This window comes from Glandiceps talaboti, chromosome 10 (genome assembly GCF_964340395.1).
Source record: "Glandiceps talaboti chromosome 10, keGlaTala1.1, whole genome shotgun sequence".
In the NCBI taxonomy this organism is placed as follows: Eukaryota; Metazoa; Hemichordata; class Enteropneusta; family Spengelidae; genus Glandiceps; species Glandiceps talaboti.
Genome location: NC_135558.1, coordinates 18,396,992 through 18,413,270, shown reverse-complemented (window position 1 = coordinate 18,413,270; position 16,279 = coordinate 18,396,992). Strand labels below are relative to the sequence as shown.

The 16,279-nt window shown below is 37.4% G+C and overlaps 1 protein-coding gene across 1 annotated transcript in view; it reads right to left on the bottom strand.

The window, feature by feature from the left end:
- Positions 1 to 15,940, bottom strand: part of LOC144440711 (angiotensin-converting enzyme 2-like) — a 16,063-nt gene extending 123 nt beyond the window's left edge. The window contains exons 1-12 of the mRNA XM_078130095.1: positions 15,716 to 15,940; positions 9,785 to 9,946; positions 8,956 to 9,049; positions 8,421 to 8,564; positions 7,880 to 8,086; positions 7,031 to 7,128; positions 5,518 to 5,690; positions 3,835 to 4,058; positions 3,236 to 3,380; positions 2,269 to 2,367; positions 849 to 971; positions 224 to 492 (exon numbers count right to left, since the gene is read on the bottom strand). Coding sequence (XP_077986221.1) covers positions 224 to 492; positions 849 to 971; positions 2,269 to 2,367; positions 3,236 to 3,380; positions 3,835 to 4,058; positions 5,518 to 5,690; positions 7,031 to 7,128; positions 7,880 to 8,086; positions 8,421 to 8,564; positions 8,956 to 9,049; positions 9,785 to 9,946; positions 15,716 to 15,940 — 1,963 coding nt within the window. The remainder of the gene's footprint in view (positions 1 to 223; positions 493 to 848; positions 972 to 2,268; positions 2,368 to 3,235; positions 3,381 to 3,834; positions 4,059 to 5,517; positions 5,691 to 7,030; positions 7,129 to 7,879; positions 8,087 to 8,420; positions 8,565 to 8,955; positions 9,050 to 9,784; positions 9,947 to 15,715) is intronic.
- Positions 15,941 to 16,279: the final 339 nt, after the last annotated feature.

The following is a 16,279-nucleotide window of genomic DNA, read 5'->3' as shown; positions in this document are numbered from 1 at the left end:
ATATTTTCAGAACATGCTATTAATTAAATCATAATATTTTAAGAAGATATTTTGCCAAAGTTCCTATCAATGCCTGAGATCTCGCATAGACATTCGATAACTCGATAATATTTGAAGGGATGTGTGTTTATTCTTACCTCCAATATAATACCTCGGCAGGAAGCCCAAGGTAAAATAAGAAGGGTAGCCCAAAGCGAATGAAAATTGTTACATTTATTACAACTTAGACATTGATGAAGATGTGGAAAAAAGACAGAATTCCAAAACTGAGTGGGATCTGTGGGTGTAACGTCCTCTGTATATGGTCTCCATTTACAGTCACGATCCCATCCAAGTTCTCCAAGAAGGTTGTTGTCTATAATAAACTTATTTAACCATTCATTCAAAGGCTTGAAATATTCCAATAACGGACCAGAATCTATTTTGTCTGTACCAGCGATATTCAACATGGCCTCCGGCCAAGGTTTACTTCTACCGAGCTGTAACATGTCACTGGAAACAAATATTGATGTATCATAGTGAAGTCGTTAGTATATAGATATTATTGAGTTTTTTACCATGACGTTGCCTCTGTCTGTCTGTCTGTCTGTCTGTCTGTCTGTCTGTCTGTCTGTCTCTCTGTCTGTCTGTCTCTCTCTCTCTTCTCTCTCTCTCTCTCTCTTCTCTCTCTCTCTCTCCTCTCTCTCTCTCTCTCTCTCTCTCTCTCTCTCTCTCTCTCTTCTCTCTCTCTCTCTCTCTCTCTCTCTCTCTCTCTCTCTCTCTCTCTCTCTCTCTTAAGTTAAGTTTCTTAGACCAAACACATACTTCGAAATATATTTGTCAAATTATATATATTTTGGAATACATACCTAAGCTTAATACCAGCTTCAGTAGAGTTATAAAAATCACATTTGTACAAATCTCCTTCCCATCCCTTGGCAGCACACAAGGCTTCATAGAATTGAAACTGGATAAACGTACGGGTGTAATATCTGGAAAAACAAAACAAAATAAACATAAGATCACCGAGGGAAGATCATAAGACTGACGAGTTTGTTGTTATTGTTGTTGTTGTTGTTGTTGTTGTTGTTGTTATTGTTGTTGTCGTCGTCGTCGTTGTTGTTGTTGTTGTTGTTGTGCTTGTATGTATGTATGTATGTATGTGTGTATGTATGTGCGTGCGTACGTGCGCGCGAACGTGTTTTAATGGTGACATTTGAAAAGAACTTTAGTCAATCCACTGTGCTGAGCATTGATGAATATTTTATATTCCCACCATTTACGTCACAGTACATCATTAAAGTGAATTACACCGACAACAAGAGTTAATTTCTCCAATCAACACTTTACAACACATTAGGCTTGATGTCGTGACTTGATATGGGGGGGGGGGTCATGACCTCATTCTCACATGAAGATATCCGTCAGTTGTCGAAATATTGGAAGTCTAGAACTCTTGGGCAGTTGATTGAAGAAAAAGTAACTTTTTTGTTAAGAATCCTACATAGTAAATAAAATGATTTGAATTACATGGACATTGTTGAATTGACCATACTTAGCTACATCTACATCTTTCAAGCTAAATAAATGAATAGAAAATTATGCCGTGACATTATTACAAAGTCAGAGGACTGAAAATAAGTCTATAAATATAAATGTCATAATATAATATCAGAAAGTACGTCATCTCCTCGGTCCAATTGTACAATATCAAACACCACAGGAGGATATTCAAGTTGAGATGCCACCACTATGACTTGTGCCTCTCTTCCTTACCAGTTTATGCATGGTCGAATGTTTGTCCAGTGTGATAATCTCCCAGCAGATGAGAGATAAAGCAAACTGTTAATGTAAGTGATCTCTCGCCAATTATAAGATTAGGAATTTTTTAATTTACATAAGATGAGAAGAATAGACAAGACGTCTTTATTTAGTCAATAAAAAAGAGAGAATTACATACAGCCTCAGACTGCTAGTGGTCTGAGATAAATATATAGCTGAGAGCAAAGTAACCAGGGAACGAAAAAGAAATAGTTTTAAAACGCAGTGAATTGATCAATATCACACACAAAATAAGTTTTATTGCACCACAAAAATTGATCATTCAATCGATCAATCATTCAACCAAATAATAAATCGATCAATCAATCAATAAATCAACCGATCGATCGATCAATCAATCAGTTACATGCTCGCTGCCCCTGTGCCACCAATAGGCAGTGTCGCAGAAGAAATGACAGCTTTGGTTAGCGAGAATGCTCTTTCTGTTCGTACATTGGACTTATTTACCTTAAAAATGAATAATCATTGGCCACATGAAACAGTGCAGTGGGGTCCAAGTCTTCTTCAGTTCGTGGAGTCGGTTCAACCACGCCAAGTATAGTATGCCTTAGAATGAAAACAAGAAAAAAACATTATTTGGTAAAATAGTATATGCCCTCTAAATTCAGTAGATGCTAACATCAAATATATAATAGAATATTGCAACCATAATCATCCAACACAACAGGTGTTAAAGCTAACTATCTACATGTTGATAAAGATATCACAGTGATAAACAATTTCCCCATGGAGGCCAGGTCCTTAGTCTATAAACTATATTTTCACATCTGATTCACTCGTTTTCCTCTATAGATTGCAAGGGGTGTAGTCTTAACATTTACTTATACCACATGGGTCATTTGAATGTAGCGTATCAATTCACCAAACTACAAAATGTAATACACTATTTTTCACCAGGAAAAAAAAACAGGGCATTGTAATTCTGTAGGTTGTCCACCAGCGCCGCAGTTCGTGAAAAGCATTCGAACAGGAAATGAGCGCCCATAATCTCTGTTACCATCTTCTCTGTGGCCAGACTCTGCGTTGTTTGTGGCTTTCGCGATCGGTTACTGGCTGCCGACCCAGAGAGTTTGAAAAAATAGTAATGAAACTCTATGTATGACTTCGGCTGTTGGTCAAAAGTCATAGAAATTAGCCGGCCGTAGATTGACTTAATAATAGTATGTTATTTGAAATTACAATATAACAGCCTGATGTGATTACACAAGATGTCGTATTCTTGGCAGTGAATTTTCCCTTGCATGATCCATACGCCAGAAAGTGACATTTTGGTGTGATGACATTTTTGACCATTTGACTTAACCCTCTCTTTCCTCATCTCGCCCCCCCCCCTTTGTGAAACTCCTTTCTACAGTGATAGCAAGGTGGTAAATTAACCAGAATGTGACGTATGTCGTTACAGTAGTTCACTAACTTCAATTCCCAAAACGCTTCCGTCCATTTGTCATTGGTTATGTTTCCACGGAACACTTCCCATCGCCATTTCTCCAGACCGATACTGAACGGTAAAGTTGCAACCATGGTCAATGCCTGCTTCATTAAGAAGTTGATATCGGATTCTGATGAAGAGAATAAAAAAACAAGCAGACAGACAAACATGTAGACAGACAGACAGACAGACAGACAGTCAGTGGCACAATTAGAAATTTGAGCGAGGGAGAGAGAGGGGAGAGCGAGAGCGAGAGAGCGTGAGAGAGAGAGAGAGAGAGCGAGAGAGAGAAACTGAACATTAGATTTCAATCAATATAAATTAAAGCATGCACTCCCTAAGTTTCTAAACATTTGCAAGATTTTCGTTTTCATGACATTGAAGTAAAAATGGACAGTTAAATAATCTGAATTTTTGCGGAGGACAAACATGTATCAAATCATGACTTAAAGCTACAGTTGTTTTGAAATATCACACTGACACTCTAAGACTGTGAATAAAACAATACAGGAAGAATGCTGGATAGAATAGACCAGCGCCGGAATAGATGAGCGAGTATTGTATTTCCTATTTATCCTTCCTACCGTAGTCGTTGGGTAGTTCATCTAATAAATTCACGTCGTACAGATGTTGTGGTGTTGCTGCTGACAGAGCGATAAGTTCACCAACCGCTTCGTGGAACCCTTCGTTAGCGCCACCACGGAAAGGTACCGGTAAGTTCGTATACTGCAAGTAGTATTGTATGTGACCCAATTCGTGGTGTAGAACCATTAGATCGTCCATGTTTACTTCTGCACACATTCTGACCCTAACAACAGAAGAATGGGTTTAAGTGGCTTTGATCAATACGTACACTCATGCTGTATTCGTGTTATCTGAAAAATTCTTATATTGCAGACATAGGGCGATGATGTGAAGGTGTTTGATTCGAAAAAGAAATACAGTGGAAAGGTAGATTTTACAGTAGCATTATGGTTAGTAAGAAGAGGGGGAAGAAAATATAATATAACTCTGTCTGTCTGCCTGCCTGCCTGCCTGCCTGCCTGCCTGCCTGTCTGTCTGTCTGTCTGTCTCTCTGTCTGTCTGTCTGTCTCTCTTTCTCTCTCTCTCTCTCTCTCTCTCTATCTCTCTCTCTCTCTCTCTCTCTCTCTCTCTCTCTCTCTCTCTCTCTCTCTCTCTCTCTCTCTCTCTCTCTCTCTCTCTCTCTCTCTCTCTCTCTCTCAATTTTCAAGTGGCTTGGTCACTTGGTTACCCCAAGCGAAATTTGTTACACACAGTTCTGGGCTATATGGCTAGAAATGATTATTTTTGGGTTTATGGAAAGGAAATTAGCATTAGTATATATATATATATATATATATATATATATATATATATATATATATATATATATATATATATATATATATATATATATATATATATGAAGTTATACGCTCTGCCACTGCGGTATAGAGCACTGTCTTAGCAGATTGATACTCACCGAGCTATATATATATATATATATATATATATATATATATATATATATATATATATATATATATATATAACTCGGTGAGTATCAATCTGCTAAGACAGATCTCTATACCGCAGTGGCAGAGCGTATAACTTCATATATATATATATATATATATATACACTGCGGAGTTTCACGCATATTGCGATCATCAGACACTCTAGAGAGTGTCTGATGATCGCAATATGCGTGAAACTCCGAGTTACACCCAAGAAAGAGTTCCAGTACTACCAAAACTATTACGCTCTGCCACTGCGGTATAGAGCACTGTCTTAGCAGATTGATACTCACCGAGTTATATATATATATATATATATATATATATATATATATATATATATATATATATATATATATATATATATATATATATAAAATTTATATATATATATATATATATAATTGACTTGGTGTTGATAAAACCACATAAAAGTGCTCAATACGGTTAGTAGAGCGACTTACATACAGGTTTTGAAAATTTGAACAAAATTACATGCTATTGACCCTACAGAACTGTTTCGTGAGGTGTGTATTCCTCACTCATATATATATATATATATATATATATACATATATATATATATATATATATATATATATATATATATATATATATATATATATATGGATATATATATATATGGATATATATATATATATATGGGCGTCTGTGTGTGTGTGCTTAGTAGAGTGTTGCATCACCAACTGATGCCAGTATTATGTCAGGACTGAGTTCTTGTCTTCTGACCTGAAGTCTTCTCCGTTTGTGAAATCCCAAGCTGTTGCATGACATTCAACTTGTCTACCATCATCTGGTCTTGTCAGCATAGAGTGGTCCCAGAACGACTGGGGAACTTCTGGCAGTCCCATAGAAACAAAGAAATCATCCGCCAATTCCGTCATTTTCACGGCTGTGTAATTCTACAACAGAAAGTAGGCAAAGCCATGTTGTTTGTCTACTGAATATTTTCAAATGCCCCTTTTTTTCTACGGCCTGAAGTTATACATTTTCTTCTCCCATCTTGCAAACAACGACATTATTTTTTTTGGCAATCAATCGTCTTTTCACCGGATGCGTAGTTACAAGTCGTCAACTTTATACCAAAGACATTTTAACCTCCTAACTCTCCCTCCGAAAATTACGACCTTATAAATAATAGTCTTGGTTCCAATAAATCAGAAACTTAAAGTGGTTAGTTATTTGAACTTTTAGTATGTTTGCCTGCCTAAGAAAATGTTGTTACACAACACCGAAATTGTGTGTACAAATTTCAGTATACAGGAAGTGATTTTGGCCAAAACAGAGTAGTCAAAAGGAAACTCAAAAGACAGACGCATGCTCAAACTGGACATGGCGTATTGGTGACTTGTCGTGTCACGTTAGTAAAAACAGAATTAGATAAGTAAAATCCCAAGTTAGAAAAAGGAGAAGTAGAAAAAGTCTATTCCCAAGTAATACACATTTGTCACATTTCAACTTTAAATATTAGTTTTTGGCTAAGAAAATAAACGTATACTGGTACATGTTCCACGCTATTAATATGACTAACTAACCAGACAGTAAAACTTTCAAAGCTGTAACGAAAATTACATGTATATTTGACTGTTTTCATAAGGGTGTTTGTGATTGAGTCAAAGGCGCAGGTTGTAATGTTTAACTAAGTACAAATTTTTGTGTAAAAAATTGACAGGTACTGCATGTTCTCTTAATTGTCGGTAGACTTCACTTACCCGGCAATTATTCCTGACGTTTTGAAATAGTGCTTACTTGTACACAGATGCATGTATATAGGTAAAATAATTATATAACAGATCACCTTCATACAATTCACCATCCGTGATTGGCTCAGATCGTGTCACGTGGTAGGCACCAGTAGCCCATAGTGACCTCAATTTGCATTAGTGCTGCTTCTTCTTGTATTCTATTTTTTTTCCTAGGGCACTTGTCACGTAGTGTGAAGTCATATCAGTGATTGGCTTTGACTAAGGAAATGATACGCACAATGGAATGGAATGTGTTATAAACCACGTATTGCCTGGCTTTATTTGGGGTCTGATAGATGTCACATTACCCCTTGTGCTCTTATGAAGAAATATTTCTTGGCAAATAGTTTCTGCTCAACGGCCCTTGGGGTAACAACGTCCACTAATACCCTGACAACCAGGCAATAAATGTTTCATAGGAATGAGTGATGATTGCGTCACAAATATGACAAACTTCGGGTCAGAGTATAAAAAAGGTGTCGCAATGAATCAGTTACCTGTGCCATCAGTTCATCTGTGACGTCAACATCGGCTGCATCTGGATATGGTACCATATGGACGTAAAGATTGGTCCAAAAGCGCCCCCACATGTCACCTGTAGAAATGATCCGTAGAGTTGATATATCGCTTGCATTGCTAGTAAGTCATTGAAAATGACAATTCATTTTAATCCTGTCCATGCTCATATATACAAATGAACGCAGGATGACTGACAGTTATGACGTACCCATATTTGTAAAGCCTAGATCATTTCAATCAGGCAACCAACAAATTGAATATATTCACTGGAAATTGTTGAAATACAAATAATTAGACATTGTACATGTTGATATAGGGGTCAGTTGTCCAGAATTACTACATCAACAGGTTGAAATCATGATCACGTAGGGGTGTTGTTTTTTTAGGTGTGGGCCCAAAGTTCACTATTGATTTATTTTAACATATGATGCACAAATACAATACAAATATGATATATTTAAACATTGGTAATTCAACAATGTACAGAGTGTATGAGTAAGTCATTGTTTATTTCTTTTTTAATAAAGTTTTTTTTTTAAAACTGCCCAGTCGAAAATCGTCATCACGACGGATCTATATTTTGTGGTGGTAAGAAGGAAAGCCTCTCCTGCGAGGTACGTTCTGGCTAACCGAGATTATATGGTCTGTGATTACAAACAACGTGACAGATTGCTTACAACAGGTATTGATTCGTATTTACCAATGGCGTTATGTATTTCCCACAATGCACCATTCAAGATGGTGGTTGCCGTGGGTCAAGCTTTTGTATTTTGCTTTGAAATAAACGAATATATAATAAATGTGACATGGACTATTCAACATTTTACCTAGCACGTTGGCTGGTAGGCATCCTCCATCCCTGTTTATTTTGTCTCCATAGATATCTTTCAACTTATAACGTACATATGTATGTAGTTTTTCATAGAGAGGCAGTATGTCCATGTACATCTGCCACGCGTCTGCTTCTATATCCTCGCCATCTGCCATGTCGTTCTCGTAGTTCCCTCTCCAATAAGCACCGTAATCGTCGTAACCTGGATAACACAAGACGTACATTGAAAATCATCTTAATGACGACAATGTTTAGATTTATCATAGCATATATTTCTCTCATTTTGTTTATTCAGATTGACAATGATTACCCAAATCAGGACACTCTTTCAATATCAAAGCTTCTAGTCGGACTGTGTGGATTGCATACAACTGCTTCTATTGTATTTTTGGTTATTTTCATTCACAGCTTATCTACTGGTGATGTTCGGCGAATTCGAATGCAACCACGTTAGAGGTTTTATTTCCACAGAGATGCAACTCATGGGTCATGTATGCATGCAACGATTTTTAAATGTACAAATATGCACGTATTACCATTAAGTTCGGCTGCCTTGTTTTTGTAAGTCACATAGTCGACGTACTGGTCACGCATTTGTTTACCCGTTTCGTCTCTCCAGTGTTGCCAAACCCACAGACGTTCAGTATAGTTAACAGACTCTGCCATAATACCTGTCAACTCTGTTGATATGATCAAACACACAAAAAACAATTGTAACTTATGTTTCGAATTGCTTTCAATAGCTATATCGTCTGCTATAATATAGAGGCAGAAATACAAAACTCACTACCTCTGTGACTATAGTAATTTTACAGTATTGTACTGCTTTGTTTGCAGGCTGTTAAGAATCGATACTCACTCTCATTGCATCCGCCATTTCGTAGAAGCTACCAGCATATGTTCCATTCGAACTGCAACTCTTTGTTACAGCACATCGTGCATAGAATGAAGACAAACTGTCTCCATTTTTCTTATTATCCAAACTGAGTTGCAGCTCACTGTTCCTCCCTGAAGCTCTGTTGGTCTACTTTCTTACCCACTCATTTAATCTTTTACTGACATTTCACTCACCTGGATCTTGTAAGTAACATTTATTGTCATCCCAAGGAAGGCACACCTCTCCCAAGGCGTAAGTTAAACTCATGGTTGATAACACATCCTTTATCTGTGTTGACAAACAAAATAAAACGAACACAGAAATGATTTTTAAAAAGTGACAACTGAAACTAACTTTATGGGATAGACGTAAATACACCTCGAGCTATAGAGCGACACATTAGACTTCATTTTACCAGTTTAACAAGTGATCAGTAGACGTTTGATTGATTTTGACTTTGTTTTTGAACAGTTGGTGCCGTCAAGGTTAAAACCAGTCTCGCTACATTTCTCAATAGTTGCCATCTTATGAATTTTCAACAGAAATCATTATTTACTAATTACACGATTTAGAAACTTGAATAATGGAAAACTATTATATTTCATACATTCACTTTATAACTGTATATGTTATGACTAGTGAAGTATTCTTTTTCTTGAAGATCTTGAATATATAAAATAAGTACACAGTTTGGATTTTGGGTTGATTAGGCCTAACAAATTGTGTGGTTCCCATTATGCTCGATTTTAGAATAGGTGTGGTAGGTAGATATTTTTTCTATCTTTATATATATATATATATATATATATATATATATATATATATATATATATATATATATATATATATATATATATATATATATATATATATATAACCCAAAATAAATAGCAATCCTCATCCATATGAGTTATTATAAACTTAGACTTGGATAAAATTGAAAAATGACAAATATTTTCCAAATTTGTCCTCAATGTGGCGACTTTAATAAATAAGCGACGCCAAGGTCAAAGGTTAACCTACTGTATCATAGTCGGTTGATTCTAAAATTGAATCTCCAATAACGGTAAGGAATTCCAGTTGTCTGACCACTGACTCGCTGTAAAATAGCTTATCGTCCTTAAAAGCTGTGGCGTTCGTGTACGCTTCCTGGGAGAAGGCTGCACTCTCCGCACCTGCTTCTTGCTGAAAAAAAAATTATTTGTATTCTAAAAAAGACGACAGTGTTTCAATTTGATCAAGTAACTGAATAGCTTCTATCAAATATAGAAAATGACGTCACTGTCATGTGACATGCACGTCATGTTTACTCAGTAACGTTAATTGCATTGCAACTCTGAGATAGCTTCACAGTTGTTAAACTTAAGGTGATACACACTGGAGCATATTGTTCATATCCAAATAAAGTCCTTTATCAGTGTTACAACAGGTATTGGAACTGGCTTCAATTGTTCTGCTCAGTAACCTCGGAAATGAGATTTCTGCTGAAAGCGAGGCTTTTGACCTTACCTGCGCTTTGTATATTAAGGGAAATTTCAGTAATTACAAGGGGGAGGGGGAATGGAGGGGTCACATTTTAGAAATCAGTCCTCGGAGGAAGGCCACATTTTATAAAATGGAAATACGGGAAGAGTCACATTTTACTTTTTACTTATATATTATCTAACTTTTCATTATTTTGTGATTTTGGCATGACCCCACTCACTGCCACCGGTTCCAAATCGTCCCACGTCCCACCACTGCCACCATTGTAAAGTAATATCATAACATATAAGTGAAATGTACTGTATTAACTGTTAGTTGTGGTGTGAGGAGAGGAGAAGGTCTCACTGTAGTAAAGGAGGAACACTGTGGCAAGCTATTGGGGATATAATGTGGTGAAGTAGAGAAGTTGATCTCAGTCCTGAGGTTGTCAGTTGTGCGCTCATCTAGTCTTTAGGGAGTTCTGGCCTTCAGTTCAGCCTATTAGATCCAAACACAGGTATTGATTTAATACAAACTCACTGTGGTGGTGGTGGTGGTGGTGGTGGTGGTGGTGGTGGTGGTGGTGGCGGCAAAAGTGAGACACGACATATCAAAAACTATCAATGTGGTTGGATTTTAGAACAGAAACATTCCCGTTTCTAGTGGGATTCAAAATCAGGACTTCCTGTCCACTAATTTTGAGCTCTAACAACTACGCCACAGGGAGGCGGTGTTAAAAAATACTTTTCACTGAAATATTTGAACAGGAAGAGGGTCATAGTTTAGAGAAAGGAAATTGAGGGAGGGTAACTTTTTAGCACAACAGACTAGGGGAAGGGTCACATTTTATGCCGAGACTGAGATTGATTTCCGAACAACGGACTAGGGGAAGGTCACATTTTATGCCAAGACAGAGCTAGGTTGATTTCCCCAACCCTCCCTCCTTGTAAGTACTGGTTCCTTTACATTATTACAAAGATTAATTACCCCCACGCCCTCACCCCAAGAACCGACGAATATATAATACTCATGCCATGTCCAATGTGATTTGTATAAGGGTGTATTAGAATACCTCTTGAAATTATGTATTTGCATAACCTTCATCATTCTGACAACTTCTGCTCAGGAAAATGTTGACCAAAATTTCAAACTCTATTAAATAAAGTACCTGTATATATCAGAAGTCAACTACTTCTCGACTTGACATATTGTGTCATTCTCTCGACATAATATATGAACAACAACCTTATCATAGTGATATCTCACCCAAAATATCGGCAAAAGTTAAATATTACGGCATGTGGACAGAGGAAAAGAATGGGCAAGCAAACAAGCCTATGACATATGCTAGAAGTTTCCTTTTTCTGACAAAAATCATGACAGGTAAAGGAGTATATTACTTCAGTTTTTGTGACATTTGTTCTTTGAGATCACCATGCCGATTCGTTAACGACAACATTCGTAAAGAAGGACAATGTAAAAGCTGTATTTGTCTGTCTGTCTGTCTGTCTGTCTGTATGTGTCTGTCTGTCTGTCTATCTGTCTGTCTGTCTGTCTGTCCGTCTGTCTGTCTGCACAGTTCTACTGGAAATGAATACAGATCTTATTGGATTGTACGCAATTCAATGCACTTACAATTTCATATACATACAGGCGATACGTGTAGGAACATCACACGATGATTGAAAGGCCTTGCTGTTTGTCTTTATGACAGATATTCAGTTTACATTCGGTACTTTTAGTACCTGGGTCTAATAGTATATCCTGGTGTCTCACTTATATATCATGAAGTGTAGTCAATAAACGACTTTATTGGATTATGTGTACCCCGGGCTACAGACAATTGTTAGTTGTCTGTGCCTGGGCTAATCATTGAGATTAATACGTTCCTCTTTGAGGAGGCACTGTCCCCATACCTAGCCATATCTCGTTTCGTTTCTATTGTAAATAAGTTTATTGTTGAAGGAATGCATTTTTGCAAACCAGATCCAATTGTATGGATGGCGCAAGTGTTCAGCGAGTCTTGGGATTGGATGGTGACGTAAAAAGGTGTGTGGTTTACGTCGATGTAGGAATTGTATACCATGTGCTACTTTCTCGAGACGGTTATTGACATGTGTTGTCTTACTACATCTGTGTATTCTGCACAGCTATAAATCCCCAAGTAGATTACAGGACATGCCTGTAACAGGCCTTATGTAGATCCTACAACGTAGTTATTAGTGAGTCAAGTGCCGGTCTAGGATTTGTAAATTTGGTAGCATTTTAAATACAGACATGTAACAGGTCTGCCTTGGTAAATGTATGTATACAGGTGTGTAATGTGTGACTGTACATTGCTGTGATCACGTGACTGAAACAGGACTGTACACATAAATATGTATCCAGCGAAATGTGTACAGGAACTGTTAAAGGTCTGTCAACATAGTCAGATTTCAGGACTGTATTTAATAGCGACATGTAACAGCTGTGTCGGTAAAGGTACCAGGAGTGTAATTTCTGACTGTATACATTGCTGCGATCACAGGTATGTACACATTTGTGTGTGTGTGTGTGTGTGTGTGTGTGTGTGTGTGTGTGTGTGTGTGTGTGTGTGATATCATAAATGTGTATCCAGAGATGTGTTCACACGAGCTGTCAATTTGGTCAGATTCCAGGACTGTTTTTTACAGACATGTAACAGGTCTGTTGGCGTAGGTATGTATACAGGAGTGTGATTCCTGGTAATACCTAACAGACAGATTACCATATGTGAAAACACGTTTGGCTTACATTATGGTAAAAATCAGATCTGTGACACAGCTGTGTACACAATCCATGTATACAGACATGTTCACACATGAAATGTCACATCTAGAAACGACATATGCCTGTATATACATCAATGTATCAGCAGTGCACCCACAAATACAGTAATGTAACCACACCTCTATTGACAGATCGATCTGTAGGTACAGCTCTGTTACAATCGTGTGCCATCTTCACTGACACAGACCTGTATCACAGGAATTACAGGGTCTGACCTGTCCCAGGGGCGAAATGTTATTTGGTGTGTACGCCACCTTTTATGAAACGACAGTGATAAATCACCAAGTACTGTATAAAAATAATTCATTCTAGTAAATTCTAACCTTGTGTCATATTTATAATAGTTAATGTCGACACCAGTACAGTATATTATGCATTGTATGCAAGACCCATGATGCCCACTTGAGATAAAGTTTATTATTATAGGACTCTAAAATAAATCATGTGCTCAAATAAAATAAAATTTACGAGGAGATAGCGTCTAATAACCCAATTTTAAACACAGGGTAATAAAAAATCTTACAAAATGAAAAATAGGCCGCGCCGACCGAGTAGTTACATCAACATAAATTGTCAGAAGTTCTTGGTCTTCCTCGTTTGACAACCACCTTGACGAATTTGAAATGAAGAATGCAAAGGAAGTATCATGACAAAATTTAAATAGTGTAATGGTTAAGATGTTTTTTAGCAGCTATTGGCCCATTCATCTAGACTCCCATGTGTCTTGTGTGATTAATAATCCGGATACCAGGGTGGAAATATCCGTAAAGAATCCAATCAAATTTCTTCTTGATACTTCAATGACTTAATGACTCTCAAACTTCCTTTCAAACCTTTCCTAGCTGACCTTTTCTATCAATTGTTTGTAATCTATAGTTTTATGGTTCTATATATAATGAAGAATATGACCACAACCATTCTCGTAAAAGAATCCCAAGGAGTATGGAGTACGTGATTTATAAATGTGTTGTCCCTTATCCAATCCACACTTCGGGTTAGGGTGCTAACACGATTTGCGCCATGGTTCTGGCTTCGTTTTGTGGTTACAATTATATCACCTGACTCACTTTGGGGTCGCTTCCGTTGATGTCGGGAGCAGCGTCAAGATCATATCAAATAAAACATACTGTTTTACGCGATTATGTTTATAAGGTGTGGTCTAATAAGGCTAGCAAAATAAGGTAACGAACAGAATTTACGGCAAGGGGGGGGTATGAAAAAAATTGGGCGGGGGAAGGGGCTTGTAAAAATTCTGATGGTCTGAAAGGGGGTAACGTAATAGGTTGTTCATGATCAGGCCGCGGAACCAAATTTAACCCTAGGAGCAGTCGTTTACCCAGCACATTTGCAAATTTTATTTCGACTTTGCCTCAATAATTTCTTACTATTTTGAACTATCATGTTTGTGTATTATACGCCTTAATCCCTAAAAGGTTATTGAAGACAATATTCATCTATTGTATGGCTTTCAATAATGTGTGGTTTGAAATTTTACACCTCTAAATGGCATCCTACATGTCTTCACTTTCAAAAAAGTGCTCACCCTGGGAGTAGGACACCCCTTCCAACGCCCTCTCCCCTAGCGATCATTATAATGACGCTGTTTTTCTCTCACATCAAACATTACATGAAAAGTCTAATTTATCCACTTTTACCCACCTTTTACCCTACCTGTGACCCAGCTAACCACCATCTTTGTCCAGGGGTAGTATGAGACGTAGTACCACTTTTGACTGTCTACAACCCCCAGAGGAGAGATCACCGTGGGTATAATTCTATTAACCTAAACAATTTCTGAAGCCTTTTCTTGGGTTTATTCCGGGGGGGGGGGCATGAAATGTTTGAAATCGCGAAAAGAGGGGCTGCGAAAACATTTTTTGACCAAAATATTTTCTCCTCAGGTCCCTCCCTTACCGTAAATTTTGCTCGTTCCTTAAAGACAACATTTTTGAATAGCCACAGCAGTGTTCTTGGCCACCATAAAATGTGACATTTTACTATGATAGGATAAGTGTTTACAACTATTGTTTACAACTATCTATGATAAGAAAACGACTGATATATGGCCAGTTTGCACACACTATAATCAGGTGAAAGTTCATGTACTTCATATACTGTCTCTTAATGAGAAATGTAATTCGACAGCATTTTTAAAGTGAACTTTTAGCATGGTGTCATTCAACATGAATTTCCTTTCAAAATCCGTTCTTCGCGAAAATGACAGACATCTGCTTTTCGCTTAGACTGAAAAATAGAAATCTCAACAAAAGAGAATAGATTTTCAAAATAGTAACCCGGGGTAAAATTACAACAATGTTGAAAAAGATATGTTGCAACATATCAGAGAGGTTTTTACTGTCATAAACCATAGATCCGTAAGTTTGAAGGTCTTCCATCGAGTAAGCCGTATGGATATTTCAGGGGGAGAAAAATAAATCAATAAATCAATGACAAGCGACCCGAAGGTCCTTGAAGGTGAGTAGATGTGTGGCTGGTTTTATTAGCTGTATTTCAGTACGCTTATAGGGGGGCCTAGACATGTCATTTTCACCAACCTTTCACTTCCCATATTTCTTTAACATTTTCGGCGCGTTTTTTTCTCTGACGTGCTAAAAACCGTTTTGAAAATATAAATTTCATTCCGTTGAGGGGGGGGGGGAGAAGGAGGCAAAAAATACTCACCTTTAGTTTGAGGTTATGATCGGTCAAATTCGTAGAGTAATCCCACGATGCAAGCGAGGAGCGCGATCTGACTTCTTGGGCCCTGGCGGTGTACTTATCGAGGAAGGCTTGTGCTTGAGTTTCGGGGTAAGTTGGTGTTGGGTCGTCTGCTGTACACAGCGTACAACACATGCCCACCAGGACCACGAACAACAAGGAATCTCGATTCGTTTTCCAGGATGACATTTTTAACGATCTGGACCAAATCAATGCAAGATGTTTGTGTGACGGTGACCCCAAATATATGATAATATATATAAATGTCACAAAGGTATAAATAAGGTAGAGTTCGTACCGTAAGTGACGTCATGAATAAATAACTTTTACCAGGTACCCGTATTTAAAAGGTCACAGTCTGTAACCTTGTCGTTTTGAAGATGTTTCGTGTGTTTCATTATGATGTATCCGTATACTCTTCAAACTGTTAAATATGTTGAATTATGTTCATCAACTGGAAGACCACTCACCAGGTGTCCAGACATAATATGGTGTAATGGTGTAATTTAGCTAGTACCTAAAAAATAT